This window comes from Semicossyphus pulcher, unplaced genomic scaffold (genome assembly GCF_022749685.1).
Source record: "Semicossyphus pulcher isolate SPU_LCO1_2020_fin unplaced genomic scaffold, fSemPul1.0.p SCAF_19, whole genome shotgun sequence".
Taxonomy (NCBI): Eukaryota; Metazoa; Chordata; class Actinopteri; order Labriformes; family Labridae; genus Semicossyphus; species Semicossyphus pulcher.
The window spans coordinates 1,993,939-2,010,892 of NW_027211692.1; the positions used below are offsets into that span (position 1 = coordinate 1,993,939).

General features: G+C 42.6%; 2 protein-coding genes across 4 annotated transcripts in view; one reads left to right on the top strand and one right to left on the bottom strand.

Annotated features, from left to right (window-relative positions):
- Nucleotides 1-1,319: 1,319 nt before the first annotated feature.
- Nucleotides 1,320-9,096, top strand: LOC138597371 (scavenger receptor cysteine-rich type 1 protein M130-like). Its single transcript, XM_069668966.1, is given in 13 exon segments — nt 1,320-1,365; nt 2,182-2,378; nt 2,451-2,469; nt 3,366-3,674; nt 3,899-4,186; nt 5,193-5,498; nt 6,106-6,408; nt 7,549-7,854; nt 7,930-8,057; nt 8,157-8,232; nt 8,373-8,740; nt 8,857-8,964; nt 9,064-9,096. Coding segments are annotated over 13 exon segments (2,487 nt in total).
- A 2,543-nt stretch (nt 9,097-11,639) lies between these two features.
- The window catches only part of LOC138597198 (leucine-rich repeat and fibronectin type III domain-containing protein 1-like protein), a 211,170-nt gene continuing 205,855 nt past the window's right edge, over nt 11,640-16,954 (bottom strand). For all 3 annotated transcript variants that reach the window (XM_069668765.1, XM_069668766.1, XM_069668764.1), the window contains exons 12-13: nt 15,610-15,650; nt 11,640-13,057 (exon numbers count right to left, since the gene is read on the bottom strand). The gene's annotated coding sequence lies outside the window, so the exon portion shown is untranslated. The remainder of the gene's footprint in view (nt 13,058-15,609; nt 15,651-16,954) is intronic.

A 16,954-nucleotide genomic window follows, 5' to 3' on the forward strand; every position in this document is an offset into this window, starting at 1 on the left:
TTTGGACTTTTCACCCTGCAGCTAAAATGAGCTTTCACTCCACTTTGTGTAACTAAAAGGTGGAGAACAAATTCCCGTTGGATAACCTCTAAAGACCGTTTATTCCTCTCTTGGACAGGATAAGAGGATTCATGTATTTCTAATGATCAAAAGGTACACAAAAGTGTCATAACTCCATTAGATAACTTGTAACCGCTGCAGCATTATGCTGGGGGGCAAATGTGCCCAATCAAAATACATCTTCTAAAAGTGAAGGCACTTATTTTCAAACCCAACCACCAGAAGCCATTGATAAAACAGTAGTTTTACCTTGCAGGACGCATAATTGCTTGTATACCTGTGCCTTGTTTGGCAAGTTCTTTTTTGTTGGAGTAATTCAGAAAAGTATAATGTTGGGTCTGAACTAAGCTTTTAAAACACAAGAGTCGCACAACATCACAATCAAAGTAACAGATCGAGACAGCGGTAAACCAGCAACTCAATCCACCTGTCATAGGTAAAATTACTGTTTTTGTCAATGGAGTCTGGTGGCTTTGACGAGAGCGATGTAACGTCTGTTTGCGGTTAAAAAAAATCCTCTTCCTCTGTAACAAAAAGGTCCATCTCTGTAGATGACACTTAGAATTACAATCTAAGCCTGTCAGTGGAAACAACAAGAACTTTGAGTGGAGGGACAAGGATGACGTCTGTCTCACTGCGGCTGGCTGAAGCAGTTTACTGGAGACATTCTCTTTGTGTTTGATCAGAACACACCTGCAGCAGGTTGGTATCCAATATTTCCTTCTAAAAGAGCAAATATCTGAAAAAAATGTCATCATTGTTATCATTTTGTGTAACAGAGCATTTCTTTTTCTTCCTGATCTTTTCAATCATCTTATGACCCTTCATATTTATCTTATAATGATTAGGTAAATACATGAGTAAACTGTATGAATATTGTCCATCATTACAGTATTACCAAATAAATCAGGCCACAGGTAGCCTAATTTTCAATACATAAATCCTGACTAAAGCTTACCAGCTATATGCACGTAAAAATAAGTTTTAAATACATTATGCTTTTACATCAAATTTGTGGGGAGGAAATAATAATATTAATAATAATGTCTCTCTGAGTATAAATGAAGTTGGATTTGAACATATTTCAGCCACAGATAGAGATAGCAGCACACAGCGGTGTTACTAACCAAAGTGTGTGGCAACCAGGAAAAAAGCAGAGATCACCCAGAGGGCGGGACCGAACGTATCACCTGATAAAGAGCAGAGACAGCAGAAGGAGGGGACACAGTGAGTGACAGGCTGCTGGAGAATACGCACTGATGGATCACAGAGTGCTGATCGTGTCTCTGTCGCTCTGGAGCTCAGGTGGGACTCTCAGACTTGTAGCATTACCTGTCAGGATGTTTGTGTGCGTTAAGTTAAAGACTGTGTGTGTGCAGCTATATTTTAAAATCTGCTTCCTGAAGCTTGACATTTTGTGTATTTAAAGCTATTATAATAAAGATACAAACTAAAGTTTGCTTTGTATAATTCAACCCTAACACATATAGTGCATTCTCTTTTTGTAAACTTTGGCTCAGTAACACGACACACCTGCTGCTGCTTTCATGACAAAAGTATTATTGGCATGTTTAGATTTGACATGAAGGCTCGCAGTTATTTTGTGTGCAAACAAATATGGAATTTAATTTAAAAAATACACACATACATTTTGTATTATTGCACTTTCTTCCCCAGTTTGCTCCCAAACTTTGTGTTATGGTACAGGCTGTTCAGCATTTCATGTTGAGTACTGTGTTGTTTTTGCCACCTAGTGGTTTTAATATGGAAATGCAGCTGTGTGTTTCCTTGCTGGCGTATCGTTTAGCATTTGCACAGTATTTTACAATAAAAAAAACAGGACTATGCAGCATTAACATATTACTGCTGATTCAAGGTAATTCAGGCTGCACACAATCATCATTTTTCTGGAAAGTTTTATGATGAAAAAGATAAGTGTAAGTCTGAAGTTGGGTCTTTCAAAAACACAATAATAATGCTTGTTTTCCTTTTTTTATATACATATTTTCTGCTCAGGGCTCTGGGCTGAAGTCCCGCACAGTTCAACAGGTGAAGGAGAAATCAATACAAATGATCTTTGTAACTTTGCTTCACGTACTGATTCATTTTGCGTCTGTTCAGGAGTACCTGCAGATGTGAGGTTGGTGGGAGGAGCCAGCCGCTGTGCTGGGAGCCTGGAGATGAGACAGAAAGGAGACTGGGAAGCAGTGGATGACCAGTTCTATCACTGGAACCTGACGTCAGCGGCTGCGGTGTGCAGACAGCTCGACTGTGGCTCTGTCGTGTCATTACGAAGGACAAAGAAGTCCGCGGTTGAAGTGATTAATGTAGAAGAGTTTTTTGACAGGGATATAGATTGGGTCTTAACTCCAAATTTCTCTTCTTTAAAGGTTGAGATCACCTGCTCAGGTCAGTTTGTAATGAATGTTCTTTCTTTTTCAGCTTGGTGAAGGAAAGATATGAACCATGTGTGCGTAGCTAATGAAGTAATGAAGGACTTTAAGCGGAATTTCTTTATTTCTTAACCTAGGTGTTTATTGTGACATATTTTGTGGTCTAAATGCGTTTCGAAATTCCTGTAGCTTCAGCCTGCAGCCTTGAAACAGGCTGTAATGGCTGCAACGTTATTCCTGCAGGCAAAAGCGCGTCCATTAGAAGTTCTTGTTGTTTCCACTGACAGGCTCAGATTGTTATTCTAAGTGTGTGACAACATTACAGGAAGGATCCTACAGAGATAGACCTTTTTGTTACAGAGGAAGATGATTGTTTTAACCACACACAGACGTTACATCGCTCTCTGCAAACACACCAGACTCCATTGAGAAATGTAGTAATTGTACCTTGCAAATGTGTGAATGGATGCCTGAATTGGTTCGTGTTTTTTGTGTGTTATTGTGCGTTACATAAATATTGTGCTGGATACAAAGTAACTTTTTCAAACACCAAAGTCAACATCTACACAAACAAACTAATCAATCAAGGCGGTGATAAACAAGCAACTACCTTCTGCTGCAAGATAAAATTACTGTTTTTGTCAATGGAGTCTGGTGGCTTTGAAAAGAGCGATGTCATGGCTGTTTCTGGTTTGAAAAAGCTCTTCCTCTGTAGGGATCCTTTATGAAATGTGTGTGGTGGTAAACACAAGCCCTTTTATGTGACGTACGTTGACAGCGTTGCAGCCACTAAAGCCCCCATTTTATAGAACACATTTCATTGAAAGGATAAATAATTTAAGAAGGCACCTGTAAAATCAGAAAGCAAAAGGTAAACAGACTCAACAGTTCATGCTTCTTCTTCCTTTCCAGAGTCCGTCAGGCTGGTGAATGGGGCCAGTCTGTGCTCAGGTAGAATGGAGGTGAGGTCTAACCAGTCTAACCAGTTGTGGTCATCAGTGTGTGAAGAAGACTTTGACCTTCGGGATGCAGAGGTGGTCTGCAGGGAGCTGGGATGTGGGGCTCCTTCTGTGCTGCGGGGGGAGCTGTATGGAGAAGTGGAGGCTCCAGTGTGGAGCAAAGAGTTTGAGTGTGAGGGCAAAGAGTCTGCTCTCCGGGACTGTGTCCGCTCAGTCACAAACACCTGCTCCTCTGGGAAAGCTGTTTCACTCTCCTGCTCAGGTAGAAGAAAACATGATACACATGATAACGACAAAAGGAAGTTCTTTTGACCATTTAAAAAAATGAAATACTTTTGTTGAAATAAAACCCATGGCTATTGTTGTCCTGATGTGACCCTCTTTGAGACTGTTGCACTTCTGATCCTAACATTACAGATGAATTTATTTATTTTTGATGAAGACTGACCCTTTTTTTTATAAAGTTTCTGTCTTGGCTCTCCCCAGAACCTGCTGACATCAGGCTGGTTGGGGGAGCCAGCCGGTGTGGCGGCACGCTGGAGGTTAAACAACGGGGCGAATGGAAGCCAGTGAGGGTGAAGGACTGGAAGCTGAGCTTAGCAGACGCAGTGTGTGGACTGCTGGACTGTGGCTCTGCTGTGTCAATGAGAGCGAGAAAGAAGTCTTCATATTTATATGTTTGGGGATTCAAACCGAGCTGTGATGCCTCTTCACTGATGGAATGTTTTACAACTCCTGTGTATTCATCTGCCATCCTAAAGATTGCCTGCTCAGGTAACAACATCAAAGAGGCTTCCTAGTCATTTTTATTCTGTCTTCATCTCTCAGTTGAAACAAGACTATTGTCCAGGTTAATGACCACATCGACGATATCGACGTATGTTTGTTATTGTTAGCGACTGCCTTAAAATACTGATGCTTCTTCTTAAGTCTACTGAACGACGGCCCTGCACAAAAGGAATTTACTAAATTTCACAGTTGCAGTTTTCCAGTGTCAGGATGAATTATGAGGGTTTTTCTTTATGTGCCGCTGTCATGACGATCGTTCGATGTCACATAGTATCTGTCTACAGATATCTGAAAATGAATGCACAATCTGTAGGCAAGGAACAAGGTCTCATTTCTGTTTATAGTACAACTAGTACTGACCAGTCTCATTTGAGAGGGTTGCAGGAAGACAGTCCGTGAAGAGAGCTAAAGAGGACAAATACATTGGCCAAAATGATTTCCTGGAACCCACCGGCTATAACTGAACCACAGTTTAGCTTTTTATAAATCTCTACAAACACATATCTGCACATAAGTGCTAATAACAATCCAGTAGTAGATGTTGTCACTTCACTACAGCTCTATTCCCACTTCACAAGTTTCTAGTTGGACTGTAAACAATGACCAGCCCATGGAAAAGGATGTCTTGGTCGAATATCCTTCACACTTCTGTTGATGAGCGCTGGCTACACTTAAAGCCCTGTTCATAATACCTGATCAGTTCAGAGATTGGGTTAAACGTGACTATAAAACTCTGTCCAGCTCTGTCCAACATATTTCAAAATTTGAAGAAAATAGACATTGAAAGAGGGCTAATAGCTTGTAATGCTAACCTAGCTAACATTACAGCTGCAATCACCATAGGTAACACGCCGCTGCACACAGTAGGGCAGCTTTAACCATCAAAGTACGAAATCAAAGTTTAAGTTTTCCTTATTTGCACAATGCTTCCACACAATGTCCCCAAAGCTGCAAAAGTTTTATCCTCAAGTTCTTCTGTTTCTCTCTCCAGATGCCGTCAGGCTGGTGAATGGGACTAATCTGTGTTCAGGCAGGCTTCAGGTTAAGTCAACACAGGGATGGTCCTCGGTATGTGAAGATGACTTCGACCTGCAGGACGCAGCGGTGGTCTGTAGGGAGCTCAGATGTGGGGCTCCTTCAATCTTCAAAGGGGGAGTCTATGGAGGAGTGGACGCTGCTTTGTGGACAAAGAACTTCCAGTGTTATGGCCACGAGTCTGCTCTCCTGGACTGTGAATACTCAGGGTTTGCTAGAAACTTCTGCCCACCTGGAAAAGCTGTTGGACTCACCTGCTCAGGTAGAGTTATAGCGTTGCTTGTATAGCCCTTTTTTAATCAATCCACCAATGACTCTTATTTAGAGGACTCAAACGTATAACATCTAAAAGACTGTTTGAGAGACGGGGATGACTGGATGATCCCAGAATACACTGAATTCCAATAATCAAGCTGGCATTAGATGAAAGCGTAGTATGAGAGTAAGGCTTTTAATTTAGAATTGGTTAGAAGCTGAAAAAATGTACTTCTTTCATCAGAGTCAAATATCACCCCAAGGTTCTCAGAACAGGGTGTAAGGTAGGTAGACAGTTGACCTACGCTGTTAGAGAACAGTTTGATGGAATCTGGTGGGAAAAACGAACAGCCTCAGTTTTGCCTTCATAGCTTCATGCAGCTTTTATTATCTTTCAAGCAGTCATTGGAAGTTGGGAACTAATTGATCATTTGGTTTTGTGCGGAGATAGAGCTGAGTGTTGTCAGCATAACAGTGGTAGGAGATGTTGTGCTTTGGGATAACTGAGAAGAGAAGGGGGCCTAGGTGGAGCTTTGTGGGACCCCACAGGCTGATAAGGAGGCGAGGTAAGTCCCTTTCCTTCTTTCCTTAACTATACACTTGTCTTTGTTCAGACCCTGACGATGTCCGGTTGGTGGGAGGACCCAGCCATTGCTCTGGTAGACTAGAGTTGAAACACCATGGAGAGTGGAAAGCAGTGGATAACCAGGACAATGTCTGGGACCTGAAGAAAACAGCTGTGTTATGTCGATGGCTGGACTGTGGCTCCTCTGTTTCAACAATAAAGAAACAGGAGTCCTCAGAACGATCTGTGTGGTGGATAAACTCTAACTGTCTTCAGTCTAAATCTGTTCTGAAGGAATGTGTGGCAACATGGGATAAGTACAGTGATTACAGCCTGGAAATCACCTGCTCAGGTAACAATATTAAACCACACCTATTGTAATTGTCTCGCTAATTGCTTTGGTTGCAAATACAAGAAAGGATGTAGGCCTTATCTTTTTCCAAGTTACCTCAAATAACTTTCATGTTTCTTTCAATGTTTTCCGACATTCCACTTTCCTCCAATTATCTGGGGTTGGGTCGCGGTGGCAGCAGGCTTAGCAAGTGAGCCCAGACGTCCCTCTCCCTAGCAACATTTTCCAGCTCCTCCTGGGGGCTCCCGAGGGATTCCCAGGCAAGGTGGGATATATGATCCCTCCAGCGGGCTTTGTGTCTGCCCCGGTGTCTCCTCCTAGTTGAACCCAGAAAACCCCTACAGGGAGGCGCCCGGGAGGCATCCTAAACAGTTGCCCGAACCACCTCAACTGACTCCTTACGATGCAAAGGAGTAGCAGCTCTACTCCAAGCTCCCTTCAGATGTCTGAGCTCCTTATCCTATCTCTAAGGATGAGCCCAGACACCCTGCAGAGGAAACTCATTTCGGCCGTTTGTATCTGCAAACTCATTCTTTCGGTCACGACCCAAAAACCATGACCACAGGTGAGGGTTGGAACGTAGAGCGACTGGTAAATTGAGAGCTTCGCCTTATGGGTCAGCTCCTTCTTCACCACGATGGTCCTGTACAGTGCCCGCAAAACTGCTGAAGCTGCACCAACCGGTCTTTCACTTCCATGATCCATTTTACCCTCACTCGTGAACAAGACCATGAGATACTTGAACTTGTTTGCTTGAAGCAGTACATTGCAGTGTCCAATGATTTATTGGTCTCTCAACAGCACATCTCTCCCATGTGTCCATATCCCTGCTCTTCAATTTTCCCGTATGCCCTTAGACCACATAAGACCTACCCTCTCTAAACTGACAAATGACCATGCTATGACCTTAAGCCAAAACAATATAAGAGAACAAGTGGTCCAAATTTGTTTCCTTCAGAGGTTGGTTGGACTGACTTGAAGCAATGTGAACTGCTTTACTTGATAATATGTGTTAGGAGTCGGTTTAAGATGAAGACGATAAGGCAGCGTTCCTCAGCCTGTTGCCACCATGACTGCGACCCAGATAAGCTGGATCAGGGTAACCAGACCTCTAAAAACGTTCTCTGTCTCCTGCCACAGAATCTGTCAGGCTGGTGAATGGAACTGGTCTGTGTTCAGGACGATTGGAGGTGAAGTCTAACCACAAGTGGTCCTCGGTATGTGAAGATGACTTTGACCTGCAAGATGCAGAGGTGGTCTGTAGGGAGATTGGTTGTGGAGCTCCATTGGTCATTAAGGGGGCAATGTATGGAGAAGTGGAGGCTCAAGTGTGGACCAAAGGCTTCCAGTGTAAAGGCAATGAGTCTGCTCTTCTGGACTGTGGAGGATCCGGCTCAGCTGGAAGTAACTGCTCACCTGGCAAAGCTGTTGGACTCACCTGCTCAAGTAAGATAGGAGCTGTAGCTTTGATTTGCTTACTGGCTTACTTACTCAGCTCAATATCTTCCTGTGTTTGTTCAGATGCAGATTATATCAGGTTGGTGGGAGAACCGAGCCGGTGTGCAGGAACACTAGAGATGAGGAGCCAGGGAGAGTGGAGGCCGGTGTCGGACTGGGATTCTGACTGGGACCAGAAGTCTGCAGCAACAGTTTGTAGACTGCTGAAATGTGGTTCTTCTGTTTCAACTACGGTGACAGATGTTGAAGATGACAGACCTGTGTGGTGGATCAGTGTTTCCTGTGTCCAGTCAGCATCTGCACTGTTGGAGTGTGTACTGCCCAAAACTCTTGACAATTTTTCTGGCCTGGAGGTGATATGCTTAGGTAAAATGGAAGATTGGATGATGTCATGGGGGCTACGTCCACTTCTTTCAGACCTTGCCCCAAAAATTTGCGCTGGTTGTTGCACTTGTGCCATCAAAATAGGGCCTTTCATCTCTCCGTGTCTCCCTTTGTGTTAACAGATTTGCTCGCTCAGCCAAACATCTCCCCTTCTCCCTCCACTCACGGGGTCTTCAAAGGCAATAAGCAGGGGCTTCAGGTCCTCATGGGCACTAGCTTCACTATCATTTGCTCAATCAGACCACAGTACCAAGGAGGATTCTTCCAGCTTATCTTCACCACCTCCAACACAACACAGAACTACACCCTGCCAGCTGTCAATCACTCTGCCCATTTCCTGTTCCCACCGGCAGACCGCACCCACCGAGGGGAGTACACCTGTGCTTATCATATCAATGTATTCTCCCATAACTTCTCCTCTGAGAGCCAGACACTCTCCCTCACTGTCTCAGGTAACTTTTTAGGTGAACGTTTTTATTACACAGTAGCTGTTTATCAACCTTTATGTGTGCGTAAAACTTCATAAATATTGATTTAACTTTTATTTAATGGTTTGAAGATACTTGAAGCGGCTTTATCTTGAGTTGATATTATTCATGTGATCAGATGTGATGCTTTTAATCTGTTTCAGCCCCTCTAACAGAGTTCATCATCAGATTTGTTGTCTTGCTGGGTATGATGTTGCTCGTCACTGCCCTCTGCTGTCACTGCACGGTACTGCACCTATGAATGTTCCATTTCTAGAATAAAACATTAGTAAGAAGAGAAGAGGTATTTTACTGATAAGACATGCTCTCTCTTATGTCTTTCCAGGCCAGCAGAAGCCAAACACAAAGGGACTACTGACTGTGTTCGTGGTTAGGTGAAGAGGCTGGAGCCAGGGCCGTTTGTATTATTTGAGGACATCGTGGGCTTACCTGGGACATCTGTCGGGGCCACCAGGGGATCCTTTCACACACATATTATGTTGTATTTAAGACTTTATCAAACATTGCAATTTTGGACTTCTAATCCCGATGTTAACAACATTTAACCTAAAGACTGCCTTATACTATTATGGGCTCTCGTCACGTTTGAACTCTGTGCATCTTCATACCTCTCTCCTCTCTCCTCCTCTCCTGGCTGTGAGATGGAAATCGATCTAAGAGCGCCATCTATAGGCCCCCTAATTCCTAAAATTCATCTTTAGGATGAGAAGAAAGTGACAGTGGAGGCTTGGCGGAGGATCTATGAGCGAGGATGCACAGGTGTACCCTTTGCTGAATTCTTTTCGGAACCTGTGACAGTATGAAAGACGCTCGACACACTGCTGGAAAAAACAATGCATACACACAAAAATATAAGTTGCAATGAACGCTGTTACGCTCCAACAGAGATACAAAAAACATCTCTTCCTCTCCACCTTGGCTCTGGTGTAAGGAAACAAGAAGCTGGGAGAGGAGGCGAGGAAAGGAATCAAGGATGTAACAACTATTTCTGTTTGACTCTTTCATTACGAATGTGACCAAGCGTTGATTTTCAAAGGTTGACGAGTGCAGCTTTATTCAGTCTCGCCTCAGACACACACACAGTGACACATCAGAATGTGTTTTCTATGTTAAGAAGCCTCGTTGTCACTTCACTGTTTGCGAAGTTGAGATCCTGATAGAAGTGTTGTCAGGCGTCTGCTTGACAGGTGATGCAGGTAAAAGTGCAGAACCAAACTATTTAAAGCCGATATTGTTTCAAAGGAAAAAGACGTCCAACATTATCCAGGGACCGAGCTAAATATTGGAAACTCTTTGTAAAACATCAAAGTGTGCGTCTCAAAGTCGAAGATGAGCTTTTCTTACTCTTGACAGGTGACATTTTGGAGATGTTTCTGTCTGTCATCATTTTTCATCACTTTAAGTTCTCATATATAAACATATATCCACTGTCTAACTATGACAAGGCAGTTCATCCCTCTGAAGGACCTGCAGTCAAAGCTCTGATGTACTGTACATGTTATATTAACACTTTTACTGGCTCAGAATAAAAGCTGAAAGCATGAGGTTCAAAAATACTCTCCCTGGCACCTCTAGTTAAACAATTAACACGCTGGCTCTTCTGTAATTGGTGCACGAATAGAAAGGAGCCATTTTCTGTTCTGTCAATGTGTTTAATCGTATTTACACCTCTGTGTATGTATTTATAGGAGTGTAGTGTCATCAAGCTCAGGTGTGTTGCTGCTAGGTGTGAGAAGCATGCAGGTTTTCACTCTACTTATGCTGCGACATGCCTCACATTTTTATTTATGCACAATTTCCTGCTTGTTTTGTGTAGTAGTCTGGTTGAGCAAGTGTTGTGTGAGGACGATGTCATGGATTACGCTGGAACCACTGACACCTGCAGCAACACACAAAGGCTAATATGACATATGCATGATACAAATAGTGTAGTGCATGCATGCATTAAAGTATGCATGAAACAATATTCAGGCACTTTGTAGATCCATGTACAAATAACACAAAGTCCTTTACTGCAGCGTCATAACTATCTTACATATAAGCAATTTACAGCTTCAGAAAATAAATAATAAGACAGCAAATGATCCCTGTATAACTATTTGTCAGGTACATTAAACACTCAGATGTAAGCTAACACATCATCAGCAACAACAGGTAGGGGGTAAATAAAGCTTACCTTTCAGAAATGATGGTGTCAGTAGGGGAGGCTGCCATTGGCTCCTCAGAGATGGGGGCGGGACATGGCTGCAGCAGCTGCTCTTGGTTACTCCGTCACTTTTGCTCATGAATAATTTGCCCACATTCCACTGCCAGACACAAAGTGCTGTCTTAGGTCATTGCCGAGTCGGGGTGGGAATCGCAGGGTAACTCATGTTACGATGCACGATACGTGGCCCACGATAACGATAATATCACGATACAGCGATTCTGTGATTAACTGAAGAATATAAAATAACAAAATAAATAAAAACGTGCAGAATAAATTTTATTCACTGCGATTTGAATTTGACACAAATGGAGATAAACAAAGATGTAACTGAAACTAGCAGGGATATCTGTTAAAATGAAAGCAGCAGCGATACGATAATCGTATCACACCGGTCGGGACCACGATATATTGGAGTATTGATATTTTGTCCCACCGTTATTGCCGAGTTAACCTGCATGGATGCAGGCTGGACCAGCATGTGGTGAGCTGTAAAGACCCCTTTAAAAAGTCTGACTCAAAACTGGGATTTCATTAGATTATTATTATTCTTGCAGTAATAAATATTTTCAAGTAACCAAAAGGCAAAACAAACATTTGCTATGCAGTGAAAAAAAAGTGGTCTACATCAGGAAAACATTTAGTTCGGATCGCTCGCATGACTTCATAAAGACGACACATCCTCGTTATCCAAGAAAAATACCTTTTTATTTCATTATAAATCCACATAATTGTATCTATGAAAGCATAAAATCCCCGTTTCGCATGTTGTCGTGTTTTTTCTCCTTATTGTGGTCACTTGTTCCGTTATATTCAAAGTAAATCATGGGTATCAAACCATCGAAGACTGTAAGGTGTATGTCACATACAAACACAGACACTGTCAAACGGCAAAGGGGGAGCAAAGGGGGGAGGGAGGAGGGGACGGGACAGCGCGAGTTCTGCTGGCCATCTTTTAAAATCCGCGAAATACATTTAACGTTCTCGAAAGCCAGCTTGTAGTAATAGGAACACTTATGGTAAGTTCACCATTGTTTCGTACGGGTACAGTTGCTTTCCTTAGTTCACCATCGAATGTAGAGTCGGACGTCTGTGCTTTAAGTTTGGCTGTGAGTAAATCCTGGCTGGCGTTCCTCAAAGCTCCGTTCTCGGGAAACCAAGGTTTTTTTAATACTCCGACACAGAGAGAACCAATCCACCATGGACGCAAACACACTGATTATTTCAACATTTTCTAAGTCATTCAGAGCCAGAAGACTGGTAATACTGGAGAGTATACTATTCAGTTGTTCATGAAAATGAGAGAGCGAGAGAGAGAGAGAAAGAGAGATGGACAGAGAAAGAGAGAGGAGGGGAAGAGATGAAAACATACGACTAAAGTGCCAGAGAAGTTCACCGTTCAGTTTGACAGTTTAAGATTGATGCTTTGAGACAAGACGTTGACAATGTGCTCGTATTTTCACTCCAAGGCCCAACATGAATTTTCTCTTTGACTGCTGAGAGATAATAGAGAGGTGTGCTTTTTTGAAGTCTGCATATTCTCCCGTTATTGACGTAATGCTGTCATAATACTGTAGTAATCCTTTGGCATGTGACTGTATGCTGGGGAAGGAGAGGAGCGGTGCCACTGATTATAGACAAACCACAGCATCCTGGAAAAATGTCACAAAATTGGTTTGCCAAAAATCCAAAGTAATCCGTTCACAATATTCCCAGAGCGGCATGTATGTGTCCGCGTGGATTCCAACTGTCAAATGCAGAGACTAAATCCATTTGACACCCTTTAAAGCCCCGTCAGATCAGCGGATGCTTCCTTCAGAAAAGAAGAAGTGATTCCAAAACTGTGTTCACTCTAAATCCTCTGATCCAAGGTTTGTCAAGCACCACACATGAGCAGGGTCCAAAGCCCGGAGTCCTGTATCCAACATACCTAATCCCAGCAAAGTCAACAGGTAGGCTGTTTCTCCTCCTCTGGATGCCCACCGGATGTTTCCATCACAGCCCGCCTGGTTCTGGTACGAGGTGGCGTCAGAAGGTAGGGTGTGTCACTGGGTCGATTACCTGATCATCGGGGCTCAGTAGATGGATGTCACCATGCAACCCAGGGGGGCAACTGAAGGAGACGAGAGAGGGAGACAGAAAGAGGTTGATTGATTACAGAAGTTGAAGTTACATTACTGAGGAATTCAAGTATAGTAAACCTACGCCATTTTTTTACCCCATATTTTGAGGTCTGAATGATTTTTTAAAACCAAAAACAGGTGTTTTGTTGCTTTCCTCAAAGCCACCAGACTCCAGTTTTTCTCCTTTTCTTTTATAGGCTGATATCCCCTATTATAGTGCAGTGAACTTTCAGTTTGAGTGACAGTTGAGTGACTGAGGTGCTGATTCTGGGGATGTGTGATACTGTGAAAAAAGCGGCGCCCCCGGTGGATGGAAAGAAAAGTTGCCCTTGTGAGTGTTTAATTGTTGTATTTCTCAAGTTTCTTTTACAATTACAATTACTACAGCTTTTATCATTACTCTGCTTCTCGCACAAATTTATTTTTTGCTAATTTTCACACTAGTGTACCACTATTATTTGCATTGTAACCATAAGTATGTATTACCTGTTGTTGTTGTTGTAACAAGAACATATGTTGTTGTTGCTCTCTTTGCCTGTCTCTATCTTGCATCTCCTTCTATCCCATGTTCGGCCCATCAAGTCTCTTCAGATGTTCAACATGAGTCTGGTTCTGCTCGAGGTTTCTGCCTGTTAAAGGAAGTTTTTCTGCCAAGGTGCCAAATATTGCTAAGTGCTACTCATGGTGATTCATGTTGGGCCTCTCTTTAAATAACTTAACAAAGAGTCGGTCTAGACCTGCTCTTTCTGTAAAGTGTCTCGAGATAACTCTGGTTATGATTTGGCGCTATACAAATAAAATGTGATTGATTGAAGTTAAAGTGTAATATTAACCTCTTATTTTGAGTGTAAAAGACGTATAAAATAACTTAGACTTCTTCACATGACGTTGAAAAACCAATTTGGGCTACTTCATTGGATATTTATGTAAACTTTTTCGTGTGTGGGTTCATTGAGTTTGCTTATATTTTGTTTTTGAACCTACTCACTTGAGACAGATATCGTCTCCCACCTCGTCCGCTGATGACTCAGTGACAGCTGAGCCAACTCCTGCACATTTCAGCTTTAAAATCCGAACTGCACACCGCTTTGGAAACTACCTCCTTCACACCCACAAACTCTTTAGCACGAGTACTTGAAAAACAGACCGTGGGCAAAGAATCGGAAACACTGTACTTTGTCTGGTACGTCCAGCAGATGGTAAAGCTGTGCTGTGATGCGTGGGGAGATACTTTTAACAAGCGGAGAGGAAAGTGATGTTTCACTCCAGCAGGGGGCTCCCTAAGTGCAGTAAATATAAACACGTAATCAAGCATATGTAAAGTCATACAAAAGTAAGTATTTATTTATGGAAACATAATTTAAATTCCTTTTAAAACATGACTTTAAAAGGATTTAGGACTACATCTGAACCGGGATTCAAACCACGAACCTTCTAGCTGTGAGGCGACAGCGCTAACCACTGCACCACCGTGCAGGAAGTTAGAAAAAGTTGCGACTTTAATAATGTGTGTGCATCGTTCAAAGTCCCGTTGAGCAACCAAATATTGTTGGGACAATATTTAGTCACACAGAAAAGCCCTCCAGACAACTGAAGACGTCTGAAATCAGCAATGATGAGAGAAAAGAGGAGAGGAGAGAGACCAGGTGTATGAGGAGACAAGACAAGGTGGGAAAGACAGAAGGTGACAAGAGAAGAGCAGGAGTGAGAAAAAGAGGGGAAGAAAACAGAGAGAAAAGGGGCAAAGGGAGGGTAAAAGGAGACTAAAGAAGAGGACGGAGGAGAACAAATCAAGAAGCAGGAGAAAAGGAGGTCAGAGGAGGAATGAAAGGGGAAAAGAAAACATGTTGAGGATGAGAATAAGGGAGGAGAGGTGAAAAAGAGAAGAGAAAAGGAGGTGAAAAGAGGAGAAGATAGAGAAGAGCAAGCAGAGGATAAGTTGAGGTGGGGACAAGAAAGAAGAGAAAAAAGAAAGAGGAGTAAATGGAGCAGAAGGAAAAGATATGAGAGAAAGAGAGGATGGAAAAGACAAAAGGAGAAGAGAAGAAAATTAAAGATGCAGTAAGAGAGGAAGAAGTACACGGAGAGGAAAAGAGGAGGAAGGAAGGAAGGAAGGAAGATAGAGAAAGTCATAAGGTGTTTAAAAGATGAGAGCGATAGAGCGAAGAAAAGAGGAGGAGTGGAGGACAGAGTTACATAATGGCAGAGAAAGCTTACATAATGGAGCGACACCAATCTGCATACTGTGGGGGATCAGGCCATTATATAATGGCCAATAAAGAGGAGTAATGTTGTTTACTAAGGCAGGCAGATATTTACAGAGCACTTAGAGGCAGACTGACTCCTGCAGGCCGGATAATGGCTGCTGCTCTCTCTCTCCTCCTCATCCCCCTCTCTCTGTGTCTCTGTTAAAGTATGCCGGCATGTTTCCATCCCTCTCTCCCTCAGCATGTTTTATTCAAGCTACTCCTGTGGAACAATGCCCACTCACCTTTGTGTATAGTATGTGTGTGCACTGTATAGTGTGTGTTTGATCTCTCACCTCGTCGTCCTCCAGCGCTGTGAAGCTGAATGTAAAAAAATCTGAAAAATACACAAAAGAGAAGAAGAAGATGAAGATGGAATTAGAGCACAGAAATACAAAGATAGATCCTTCGGGCACCGCTAGAGCTCAGTACAATCACTGACAATAATCAGTACAAAAATGAAGTGTAAAAAAGACGGCTCGTTGTTTTACAGGGTTATGTGCCAAACTATCTGAGAAGGGTCGGTCTGCAGTCGTGTGAGGCCCCCAGCTTTGTAACATAAAAAGTAGGGTTTCATATAAAGTAGGCGACAGAAACTTTTTTATTTAATCTCCAACAAAATCAGTTTATTAAAAAACATTGAGCGAAAAATCCAGTAGCAGAATCTCCACTGACATAAGATCTACAAGGTCATACTGAAGATGATGTTCTGACTTGGGTAAGGCAGCTTTCTTGAACATCTTCAAGCTCCAGAGCCTCTGCTAGACCGACACAACGAGACAAGTCCAGGTCCCGGTCAGACAGAGTGCGTTCTAGCAGCTGCAGCGGCTTTTTGTAGTTGTTTTTTGCCTTCTGTGGGGGAGACGACATCGAGTGATCGCTGTGATCTTTCCTTTTTCTGAGGGTCTCATGTACCCACACAGATCTCTGTCCCTGTGTTTAATGTGTTTGGGAACAGCCTCACACCCTCCATCAAAGCCAGAGCGAGCGCCCTCCACCTGTCCATTTTTTTATGCAGATAAAACTCCTCTACTGAACACAGAGTTCAGTAATGATTCGGTGGTTTCCTGCTCTGTCTGATCGGGACCTTAGCCTGCGGTTTAATGCATTCAGGCCCAGGTAAGTCATTAGCCGCTAGCATCTAACTTTCCATCTAATGCAGATCAAATACACTTTCAATGAGTGATCAGCAACCAAATTTATAACTTAACCACCAAACTGCTTTCTTTCTTATTTTCCTCATCCTCATCCTTATTATGTTTTGTCATTGTGCAGGTACATACAACAAACTGATGTTGACCTGCCTGAGTAGAGCACAAATAGAATAACATACTTAATATAAATAAAATTAAAATCACACGCACACACACAAGTTCAAAACATAAATACACAGCACCTGTGTGCAAAAGGCTGAAGGACTAAGCAGATGTATGGACATTGAGCTTTAACCTGTTGCTATAGGCAACAGCCTTTTTGCACACGGTTCGTAGAGAAGGGCAGTTAGTTGATTCCACACGTATGAGCTAATGTGTGTATTGCAAAGAATTTCTGTTTGCAATGTAAACTGTAATATTGTCTTAAGTAAGTTTACCAGCTGTTTTTGTTCCAATTTACAAGCTAGTTTGTGTTAAGTATCTTTTA